The following is a 12,264-nucleotide window of genomic DNA, read 5'->3' as shown; positions in this document are numbered from 1 at the left end:
CCATTTCAAGATTATATATAAAATACCCACATCAATTAATTGTTAAGAACCAAATCAAACCTTGATTTTGGTTTGATTTAGTTCGGATTGGTTTGGATGATGAAATTTTTACGATTTTTTTCCAAAATATAATGTTTTGATTATTTTTAAATATAATTAAAATTTCTAAACTAACTATTATAAATAGATAAATATCAATATTCTTACAAATATTAAATCATTTAATAATATAATATAGAGTGGGTCTCATGTGAGACCGTCTCACGGATCTTAATCTGTGAGACGGGTCAACCCTATTCATATTCACAATAAAAAGTAATACTCTTAGCATAAAAAGTAATACTTTTTCATGGATGACCCAAATAAGAGATCCGTCTCACAAATACGACCCGTGAGACTGTCTCACACAAGTTTTTGCCTATAATATATGATAACGACCATACAAATTTTTTACCAAGAGCATAAATTTTGGCAATACAAATTTTGTAAGTTTGTTTAGCGATAAAAGATAATAATGAAAAGTTAAAGTTTCTACACTTACAACCTGAATTGATGGACTTATTTTTGGAACTATAAAATGGGTGAGAGTAAATAATTGTAAACCTAAATTTAAAAAAGCGTCATCGATTATCAATTTATCATACTACTAATGATATAATATAAATTAAATATCATATTAAAAATATGTATGACAAAAAAATTATATATTTAGAAATAGGTTTGGTTTGGATTTTTAAATATAAACTTTGAACCAAACCAATGTTAAACCAATTTTTTGGGTTTTGTTAATGATCATTAAAAAACCTATCCTGCGGATACATATAATTCAGAAGAATATGCTAAAGTTTCAATCAATTCCTGCCAATATCCACGCCAGGAGATTAATAATTTGGGGTATTCTCGCAATTCCAATAAAATTAAATCGGATGAGATGAGCACATTAAACTATCCATGTGGCTGAGAGCCCTCACAGCCTCTCAGCCCAGGCACAACGACGCCATTATCAGTGGTTTGGTTTGGATTCTGGTTCGGTTTCGGTTCACCCCTACTTAAATGGGAGGGAAAATTTGGAAAAAAAATTGATGTATACAAAGTAGTTAATCTAATAGGCTCAAGTATTATAATCAGTGAAAGTCTTTTCAAAACACTTCATAGAACACAAGAGTTTCACAGTAATTGTATATCAGATATGTCTAATATGGTGACTAAAATATATGAGTGGTTTGCATTGCATATAATCAGGGGAAGTCTCTTCAAAACACTTCACAAAAGCAAGCAATCACTTGACATCAGACGACGCTTGAGGATGGCTATAGATGTGGTGTGTCTCTACTCAAGTTATCATTTTCCAATTTCTGTTTTTAAGTATGAAGTGACACATCTTTTATATGCTGGTTCTTCCTGGTTGCAGGCCAGAGGCATGAACTATTTGCATCACAGAAATCCACCCATAGTGCATCGGGACCTTAAATCATCAAACCTTCTGGTTGATAAAAGCTGGACTGTCAAGGTATTGTTGGCTGAAACCTGAACTTGTCATCGAGTTATTTAGATTAAAATGTATCAAGTATGTAGAAAACCCTAATTACATTGCCTTTTATGAGGTTGGAGATTTTGGCTTGTCAAAATTGAAGAATACTACTTTCTTGACAGCAAAGTCGGGAAGAGGCACGGTTAAGTTCACTTTCCCTTTTTTGTGGTGATCTCTGATATTTTTTCGTCACTTTGTTACATCGACTTCGTTATGAATCCATAAGTGCTGTATATATCTTATTTTATCATGCTTTGTTATTGCTGCAGCCTCAATGTATGGCACCAGAAGTTCTCCGTAATGAACCGTCAACTGAGAAGTAATTGTTTTTTTGGCGATTCTTCAATTTTCACATAAAAACACATTATTTACTGCAAACAGCACTGTTTGTTTGCTGAGAGAGGAGACCTCGTCAATATTGAGCAAAGTTTCTTCCAGTTACATTTAAGTTTGGGGTACATCTGATGTATGCTATTATTATTATTTTTTTTAAAGGCTGATGTTTGTTATTTAAGTGAGCTAAAATTGCTGAACATGGGCATAATCACTTATGAGATTGCAGGACTGGTGCTTTTGAACTGAATCAATTGAGAAAAGCCCAAGATTTGGACCTTCCTTTTTTTACTAGAGTTTGACCTAGCTTGGCGCTTATATTGTGTGGAGACTGTAGGAAAGCTTATTAGAATCATATTTGGCAAAGTAGTGTCATACTGATCAATCAAGGGGAGAATGGTGCTCAAAAGAATATGGATGGACCTGAAAAGTTGTAGCTTATAATTTAGATTAAGCTCCATATATGCCTACTGATTCAACTGAAAGTGTGAGTTTCTGAGTTTGAATGATTTATTGATGATATGCGTGGTCAGACGTGAAGGACGGCGTTGTTATCTCACATAAAGAAACATCTCAATCAACTCAGGCGAGGATAATATAAGCTTTTACTTGGATGAGCTCAAGACTCACTAGCTTATACTTCTGAGTTAAAATAGAATAAGATATTCAGTGGAACCAAATTGTAGAGATATTTTGGGTATGGTTTTAGAAATCATTGTGCTCGGTTAGTGTCTGTTGATTGATTAACTTCACTCATGGCTTATAGTCTTCACTAAAGCCAAAGCTTGTAAAGTTGTTTAGGTATTCCAAAACATCATATCCTATAATTTAAGTTTCTTGTGAAATTTATTCTCTTCTCTCCACAGGTCAGATGTCTTCAGCTTTGGTGTCATTCTGTGGGAGCTAATGACTGAATGTGTTCCTTGGAGCAACCTCAATCCCTTACAGGTAACTTCCTCCAATCCCAGTACCTGGTATGCGTTAATGAAACATTAACCACGATCTTTTCTTGAATCTCTGTAAATGGCATATATTTGTTCCTCTATGTTTCCTTACTCTTTAAACATCCTTTCTAAAGGTTGTTGGAGTAGTTGGCTTCATGGATCACAGATTAGACCTTCCCAAAAACATTGATCCTCGAGTATCCTCCATCATTTCTGACTGCTGGCAGAGGTATTAATAAGCTTCAGTGGATAAAGGGGTAGACAAAAAAAAACGAAGAAAGTGAAATATTTTCAAACTGCAAGTTTCCCCATCCCAATTCCCCGAAGATCGTTCTGTTTACCTCCATCACTGATCACCTTACTGTATTTATATTGATCGTCTTTGCGAATGAAACTACCCCAACATTTTTTCTGCTGAACTCCATGTTGCAAACAGTAACCCAGAGAATCGTCCATCGTTTGAAGATATTATACATAAAATGGCAGATTTAGTACGGTCAGGAGCTGGGAGATAAGAGCGAGGTCAGTTTCCATGCCTTAAAAACTCTCCAGTCGCCTTGATTGCCAACACGCAGAGGTTCCGCACCCTTATTTCTGTGATGACATGCATTCATATGTGTACATGGTTTTCGGCCTTTTCCAAGCTTTCGATTTTTGGCTACACAGGTAAAAGTTAACTAACTTATCCAGATAGACGGTAATGTTCATTCATTACTTTCCTTATTTGGAACATACGACAGAAGCAGAATCCCAACTCATTTCTTGACTAATGGAATTCATTTACAGTCTATCCGAAGTGGAATTCTGGATAACAAAACTAAAAACAACTTTTCAAAAAAAAGCACAGGTAAAGAGAGCAATATTTTTCTAGAAAAAAACATTTTTTATTTCTAAAACAAATTTTGTGACCAAACAGTATACTCTTTTAAAATATATCACTTTCTCCAATTAAATCTTTGTCCGTTCACAATGATTCTAAATAGTAAATTGCACTGTGAACTTTGAGTGATGGTGCATATATTCCACTTGGGGTCTCTTTTTTCTTAAATGAAATTTAACATAAATACTTATTTTGCCCCTTATCATTTGCTTTTATTTAGATTTTATTTAGAATTATTTATGTTTTAGATAATGTGTTAAATTATAATACTTGTAATATTTGAATAACTAAACAGATAAATACATAAAAAAAATAGATATTTAAATCTGGTTACAAAACTTTTTGTGCACAATTTACACAATTTACAATTACAACTATTTTCATGTTATATAATTTGAGGAATGTTATTTACATTTTATAAATTGTTAATCACTCTTTAACTTGTTATTTTATCTAACTAAAAAGTACCCCATGTAAATGTTATTCAATTTTCAAAGCATGTCATACTTTTTTTTCAGATTAACTACTCTATTAATCATACTTTGAGTTATAATCACAATTTATGTCTTATTTAAGGTAGCTTCGATGCTACATGTGAGGGCACTGCCCCCACATAGTTTGGATGGACAAGATTCACACACATATGTGATTTTAAAAAAATTAGTGGACCCTATGTATGTGTGACTAAATTTGGGCCCTTGATTCTATCATGGGGTAGTGCCCCTACATGTAGGATGGAATGAACCCTTATTTAATGACAATACTAACCGAAAATCTTGTCTATTTTTTAAATAAATAATAATATAATTTCAAATCCATCTTAAATTTTGATAGGAAATTAAAATTCGATTTAATCTCAAAGGTTCTTGGAACCAATTTAAATTGAATATTGGCTTTTTTAATTTGATATATCAATGATTAATTCATAAAATTATTCATTTATCTATTTTGATTCTTTATTTTTTTCTAATATGTTGAAGATGCTGAATAAATCGAAGTTTTTTTTTAAATTTTTTTTTTTTTTTTGCACATATTTTAATTCTTTAATTTCGATATTTTGATTATTTAAATTTAAATTAAAAAACTGTGTACGATAACAAATAAATTCTACTAATTTAATGTCAATTTGATTATATTTACTTAGTTGACAAACAGCAAGTATTATATATTTAAACACGTTGGAATAATAATAATAATAATAATAATAATAATAATAATAATAATAATAATAATAATTGTTATTTTTGTGTAAAATTAATAGATAATAAAATTTTGGTAAATCAAAATTTTGTATACCCGACATTTATATGTATTTTATATTAAAAATATTTGACCAAAATTTTATATATCTGCTAAAACTTGGAATATACTATGAATAATATTTTAAAATTTAATTTTTATGTTATATTTTATTTATACATGATAAATATCATGATATATTTTTAAAACATTAAATTTTATTTATCGATATACAAAGTTTTGTATTTGAATTTTAATAATTTCGGGATTGAGATTATAATTATAGAGGGGTGCATAAATTTTCTTTGAATTGTTTCGATTGTGTTAATAATGTTGAAACTTTTTTCTTGTAAGTGGAATTACAAGTGATTTGGAATTACTTCACTTCAGTAGGACTTAAAATTGCTTAATTCAAACTCTTAGTGAAACTGAAAAATTTCGAGTAGTAGAGTTCCTTGTTTATAGTTTATATGAACTATATAGAAGAATTTTGTGCACGGATATGATCCTTGATATGATCAAATAAATAACGAATCAGTGTGTGCATCTTTTTTAATCTGACTTCTAGTAATATTTTGCAAAGAGATTTGGCTTTGTTTTTAGTCGAGGATTATTTTTCTAGCTGGTTTAACTGATCTTATATATAGTCTCAATCTTCAACGATAACTTGTACAAAAGATATCCGTTTATGACCGCGAATGTACTTGTTGCCGATTCATTGTCCTTTCTGATATCAATTGACTTCTAACAGAGATTGTTACTCCGATCCTTAACATTGATTGGTAGGAACAAAGAAACTGTGTTACCTCAGGTTCTGATTCTTAATCATTTATCGGTAATGTCCATGTAAAGATATTGTTTAAAGTGATAGCATGTCGGTTTTAGTTAAATCAGAAGTTTCTTATTAGTTTGTTAAGTTGATTTTTATGCTGGATATCAGTAAGTTTGGGTTTGCGATGAATTAGATTACTGATTTCAGTTTATTGTTCGAATTCAGTTGAGATGTTTTTACCAGATACAAAAACTAAATGTTCCAATAAATAAGGTAAATCAAAATTTTTTAATATAAGGAAAGTAATTGTAAGAGTAATTTTATCTAGTAGTAAACTAAATAGATGATGTGGAATTTACTAACATTTTTTTATTGTAAATAACACTTTCATATAACATTATTGATGAAAGTTTATTTATATTTTTTTTAAATTAATTTTTTAAAATATTCCAATCATATCTTTATCTATATTTTAAAATATTAGATGATTATATCTCTCATAATAAAAACAATTCTATGAATAAATTATTAATTTGAAAATAAAACAATCAATGTTTTAATAATTATTCAAACTATAAAAAATATTAGTGTATTATATATTATCAGATGAATTTAGGGGTAAAATAGGTATTTAGTTAAATTTAATCAAAATTTGATTATAATTTTGACATATATATTTATCGATTGAGCCATTAATAAAAATTGAAATAAAAATGTTCTATTTAATAAAAAAATTATGTATATGTATAAATTTGTTATTTAACCAAAAGTTTACATATTATTTACTGCTATACATGGATATTTGTTTCATTTTATGATAAATATTACTATTAGAAATAAGCATGTTTACAAGCTACCATTTGAAAATGTTTTACGTAGGATATTTTTTAAACTCAATAATATTATGTTGTAATACATTCAAAAATTAAATTGGTATTGTTTATGTTAATGCAAAAATTTAATTTTATATGTATATAAATAATAAAAAATATACATTTATATATATAAAAAATTAACATGTAAAACGAGGTTGAGTTTAACTTATCTCCAGGGTGTGGCACCAAATCTGTATCGAATAATCCATATTTATTTTTACATTTGTCCAAATGATTTTTTTATTTTCCTCACACGTAAGAATAAATAAGGATCATTGGAAGTAAGGTAGTAATACATATTCAAAACAAGGATATCCATTTAAATTACAAAACACATTAACTATGCAACACAATAAACGAATGAAAAACTATAATTTGAAAAATTGTAGTGTTTTTTTCTAAGTTATTAGTACCATAACAAGTAGAGAAATGTCCATGTATCAGTTGTTGCAGCTCCATCTTGATGTAGGCACACAGCTTAGATAATGGCACCAGCTGCATTTTTCATTTGCATTTTCTCCCTTGAACAGCATCACTAATCCCACAGTGAACCTGCAAGACAATTTTTGAATGATTAATCCATTTAATGATTCTATCAACACCTCTTTCAATGGAAAACTAGAGATATCGAGAGAGAGAAAAATACAATCATGGATGGTGTCATTAGCACATCAACTATAAGGTTTCTGTTCGAGGTTAATCATGTCATGCTTAGATGCAAGGTTCGGGGCTAGCATCAGAGCTCACTAGTGAGAACACCAGAGCAAAGTAGAGTGTGGATTAGCCTATCTTTCAAACATGAGGAACAATGTGTTACAAGCAAGGATATGCAATCCAGGTTGAGTCACTATATTGATCCCTCTACTTTCAACCCATGTCATGCCCCAAGGATGGTGCAGTCATGTTGTGTTCTAAAAAATGTGGGGTGAAGAATAGCTGAATGACAAGCTACAATTGGTGGATTCAGGAACGAATTTAGCATCCAACGAACCCACAAATTTAATGTATGGCAAATCCAACTTTATGAAGCTGTCGCCGGTGTTATTCATATTTCAGAGGGTGTTTCCATGATGAGGCTAAACCACAGGGGTTTCATAGTTAATTTATCATAAAACATAATAAGCATGAGGCTATCATCCATTGTGTAGCAGTATTTATTGTGCAAAGATATCCATTTTAAATGGGAATCTTACCAGACAATCAACAAAACTGTAGCAACGATCCACAAAAAGACTTGGCAAGCTGTGTATTTGGACTTCAGATTATTAGCCGGAAGTCGGTGGCGTTCCACCCAACCAAACTGCGGCCTGAGCAGTAGTATAAAACCAAGGAGAAAACCGGTCAAAAAGCCCCCAATGTGTGCAAAATTGTCAACGTGTGGGAGGATTCCAACTGCCAAGTTAACGGCAATAATCACCAGTAGAGTGAAAAGAGCTGCTGCCTGATGAAACAAAAAGATTTGCAAAAATAAGAGAAATTCATGAATTATTTAATAACCATGCTAACATAAGAATGTAACGAGCAAAATTGTGATGGATGTTTTAAAAAGGCTTGTGGCTCACGTTTACTTGTTCTGAAACATTAGGTACTGAAATTAAAATGAAATTTAAATTCGAAAACCACGGTATAAACTTATTATGAGTATTGAATGTATGTCATTCTATAGCTAGTAAGGCGGACGCAATACAAATCTAGTTAAACTGTACAGTCTAAACGCCAGTTGTCAGTTGTATCATATAAGCGGCACTATAGTACGTCAAAATCAATCGTTCTTAGTATATCTGATCGTATTAAATCAACACCACCATTCTTTCACTGGGAAAAAGAGATTTTCCCACACTCTCCAACTAGAGGAGCGACGAAGAAGTGCATTAAAAATCGTTGAAAATAATAATTTGAGAACAGATTAGTAAAGGTCTTACCTTATTGGTATAAATAGTCCAGTTTGTAAGTAACTCAGATAGCATTGCTCCAAGAAGTCCAAACAAAGCACCGGAGGCTCCAACAGATATACTCCTTTGAATAAAAAGGCAAGAGAGCATGCTCCCACCGATACCCGACAACAGGTAGGTCACCCCTACTCGTACTGCATAACATAATTCGGAAGCAAACTAAAATCGGACCAAAACGTAATAGATGGGAATTGTAAGAATTAAAGAAACACATTTTCATTAAGCTAACATCAAGATCATCATCGATATTCTATGGATTTTGTACACTATTCATTTCAAGCAAGGTTGGTAAATAATAATATTAAGAGATGTTTCATTTGTTTTACAAGTTTAATCAAAACAAAGTTGTAAATCAGAGTGATGATGCATACCGAATCCAAATTGTTGCTCAAGGCGAATCCCAATAAACACCAAGCTCAACATGTTAGCGAGTAAATGAATAACGCCTGCATGCAACCAGATACAAGTTATAAGCCTCCATGCTTCATTCCCGTGAACCACCTTGTTCCACTCGAGAGCACCCATTTTGTCCAATCTACACAAGCGAGAGGTAGCATTATTTGAATTACTTTCAGAAAGGAAAGATGAACAGTTTTCAATACACCTTCCAAAAAAACATAAACACACAAAGTTCTACCAAACGGACATAATAAGAATGAAGATTTTTCCTTGTATCAAGCACTGATTTAAAACTATGTCCAAGTACAACACAAGGCAGGGATCTAACGACCCTTAAAATAATAGAATCAAAGAAAAATAGTTTTGAAATATCAAAAAGAAATAATCAATTTTCCAAATATTAATGATAAACTATTGCTTTGTTCACTTTCGTTGGATCACAGAAAATAAACTGAAGAGGAATAGCACTTAGCAAAGAAAATAAAAAAGTTCCAATTTCAGGCATCCACTGATACATAAATGGCTTGGATTGGAATAAGCCAAGGAAAGTGTATAATCAGACCACAAACATCATAATTATTTTACGGGTTGTGTGATATTTCTATTCCACGGATACTGATGGGAAAGAGTATTATTTAGCATCAAAATGTATTTCCATGAAGCCAAACACAAGGCGGCAATACAAGGCGGCAATCTCTAAGTGATAATATGAATGCGAAATTCGAATACAGGCGATTAAAAATTTTGCTCTCGCAGGAAGACAAGACAAAGAATACTCCTAGCAATTTCACCAATGATTGCATCACTAGTTTAAAGCATCCCATGGTATGAACCCAAAGACCATATTCACCCAGTAATTGACACAACAGACTCTCTCTGGTGAACATTAGTCAACGCTTCAACATAAAACCGGTACGATCCAAACTAAAAGGTCAAAATAGGAGCAACTAAATAATGTTTTGGAGCCTAAAAAGCCACCTAGCCTTCTATCTTATCAATTGATAAGTTCACAATCTCGCAATTATGGAATGTCTCACTCATTGTAGCTTAGTTCAGTCAAGTTGGTAACAGATTAATGTACAGCTCTGATAGCAATCTAGAGGGGATAAAACAGAAGAATTTAGCGTGTACGTAAAATTTTTTAACCAAGATGCGAAGAGCAATAATTCCAGATTATCACAAGCTGGTAAGAAATGGTACTTACAACCCAGATAATTTTTAAAAGGAAAAACACAGTTAATATAAGCAAAGAACCAAATCAAGAAAGTCACACTAGCAAGAACAGGTCTACTGTCAATCATAAAACCTAATAGCCCAAAAATCAACATTAATTAAACATCATAAACCAATCTCCTATCAAATCATCTCACTACAAAGATCATGAAATGTTTTCCAAAACAAAAAGAAATTAAGCCCCAAAAAATGTAACTTTAATCCGAAGTCAAAAGACAGCAGAAAAGTTACCCATAAATCACAAACAAGACTTTCGAAAAGACCACAATCAAGATTCATCCAACCTCCACCAAAACAAACAAATCAAGACCAAAAACCATTAAATCTAACGAAATCAACGTATCCATCAAAGAGATAAAAAGAAGAAAAAGATGGGAGCTTTACGTTGAAGATGAAGGGCCAAAGAGAGGGTTTTCCCTCAGGGGCTGAAAGGAGAACCTTCCAAGAAACTTTGCAACACAACCACCTCGAACCCCATTATTTTCCTTCGGACAATTATTAACAAGCATGATCACTATAAAAATGACAACATTAGCAACAACTATCATAGGCACCAGCCATGAAGTCCACTGGCTGTCCGAATACTCCACATCATATCCTCCTGCAGCTGCATAATAAGATTGCGAATACCCCTGGTTTCTGTTCTTTGTAGCTCCACCTCTTTCAAGATCTCCATTTCCCATCATTCTTCACACCTTGCTTATATATAAACTGCAAACTCACTTCGAATCTCGTAAACAGATATCTATATCTTATAGTTTTTTTGCTGTATTCTGCGTCTATACGCGTGAGGGGGAGGAGTGGCTTAGAAGTTGGGATGAACCGAAAACTTGAGACGAATGCAAGAATTGGTAAAGAGAGCGAGTGACCTGAGAAGAAGTCTTTTTCCCTTAAATAATTATTGATTTTTGGACGATTTCAATTGGAAGAATGGTTGTTGGAGCATTAGGACATTGCGGGGATTCTTCTTGTTAATATATTTTTGTCAAATGGGAAACTCTACGGAAATTACCCGCATTCGATTCTCACTGATATTTTTTTTTTTATAAACATTTCTCACTGATATTTGCAAAAGCTAACTTTATAGCAATAAGTTATGAGATTCTTTTCATGTGCTTTAACGAATACGAGCAATTCTTTGAACATCCCAACAATGTCAAGTGATGAGTATTGTAACGTACCCGGAAATTTGAAGGTCCACGCGAATCACGTGCATATAAATTATTAAATTTCTTATGTATTTTAAGTAATTGTTTTAATTGCATTAGTTAATTATGTTGTGCATATTGACATGTTTAAAATATATTTTTTTATATAGTTGCATTAAAATGTATTTTTAAAGGTTATTCGAGATTGCGATAGAGGAACGGAGACCGATGACTGAAAAATAGAAAATGATTTTATTAAATAATTATTTTTAATTATTTAAAATATGGTTAATGCTTTTTCTTATTTTTGAAAATAAGGAGTTTTGAGGTGATTTTATATGCCGGGACGTAATTTTTATCGGTGTTGGATTGTCAACAAAAATGCAAACTTTTTGACAACCCGACTAATAAATTCACAAATTTATTTAAACAAAACTATTATCATTTTTTTTATTTAATCCTAATCAGGCACTAATGAGCCTAATTGGGGGCTTGATGGGCTAAGCTTAATTAAGCAAATAATTAGTATTTAAATATGTTAAACCCTCCCCAAACCCCTACTCAACCCACGCCTCCAATCAGAATTTTCGTTCCCCCAAACACTCCAATACACAATACAACACACACAATTCAAGAGAAAATAATCGAGAAAGCTCAAGGGAAATTCAAGCCAAGGTTCTTGCCTGTTATTCGCAAATCGTCAACGGTTTTTCGTGCGTTAAATACGCAAAGACATGTCATATTCTCTTTTTACTCATCATCACACAATATTATGTAATTGTTTATAAATTTGCATGAAAACAAGTCACAAAATCTTTTATTGTTGTAACCATGAATATGCATGTTCTAAACTTGTGTTATTTGGCTCCAAAAATATGTTTCTATGTGTTAAGGGGCTGCCATGAATTAGGATATGCCAAAACATGATAAAATATGACCAAACGTGACAAATTAATTG

General features: G+C 31.9%; 2 protein-coding genes across 4 annotated transcripts in view; one reads left to right on the top strand and one right to left on the bottom strand.

The window, feature by feature from the left end:
* The window catches only part of LOC140984742 (serine/threonine-protein kinase CTR1-like), a 9,018-nt gene extending 5,422 nt beyond the window's left edge, over positions 1-3,596 (top strand). For all 3 annotated transcript variants that reach the window (XM_073452340.1, XM_073452339.1, XM_073452341.1), the window contains 7 exons: positions 1,243-1,321; positions 1,412-1,510; positions 1,605-1,673; positions 1,801-1,850; positions 2,731-2,812; positions 2,943-3,037; positions 3,245-3,596. In XM_073452340.1, coding sequence (XP_073308441.1) covers positions 1,243-1,321; positions 1,412-1,510; positions 1,605-1,673; positions 1,801-1,850; positions 2,731-2,812; positions 2,943-3,037; positions 3,245-3,323 — 553 coding nt within the window. In that variant the 3' untranslated portion in view covers positions 3,324-3,596. The remainder of the gene's footprint in view (positions 1-1,242; positions 1,322-1,411; positions 1,511-1,604; positions 1,674-1,800; positions 1,851-2,730; positions 2,813-2,942; positions 3,038-3,244) is intronic.
* Positions 3,597-6,867: 3,271 nt separating this feature from the next.
* Positions 6,868-11,128, bottom strand: LOC140984771 (RHOMBOID-like protein 2). Its single transcript, XM_073452385.1, has 5 exons — positions 10,543-11,128; positions 8,898-9,061; positions 8,497-8,660; positions 7,768-8,015; positions 6,868-7,126 (listed from the first exon to the last, which is right to left on the bottom strand). The coding sequence occupies exons 1-5, from the start codon at positions 10,842-10,844 to the stop codon at positions 7,015-7,017; spliced, it is 990 nt and encodes a 329-aa protein (XP_073308486.1). The 5' UTR covers positions 10,845-11,128; the 3' UTR covers positions 6,868-7,014.
* Between the last annotated feature and the right edge of the window lie 1,136 nt (positions 11,129-12,264).

Source organism: Primulina huaijiensis, chromosome 9, assembly GCF_012295235.1.
Source record: "Primulina huaijiensis isolate GDHJ02 chromosome 9, ASM1229523v2, whole genome shotgun sequence".
Taxonomy (NCBI): Eukaryota; Viridiplantae; Streptophyta; class Magnoliopsida; order Lamiales; family Gesneriaceae; genus Primulina; species Primulina huaijiensis.
This window is presented reverse-complemented; position numbering and strand designations above follow the sequence as displayed.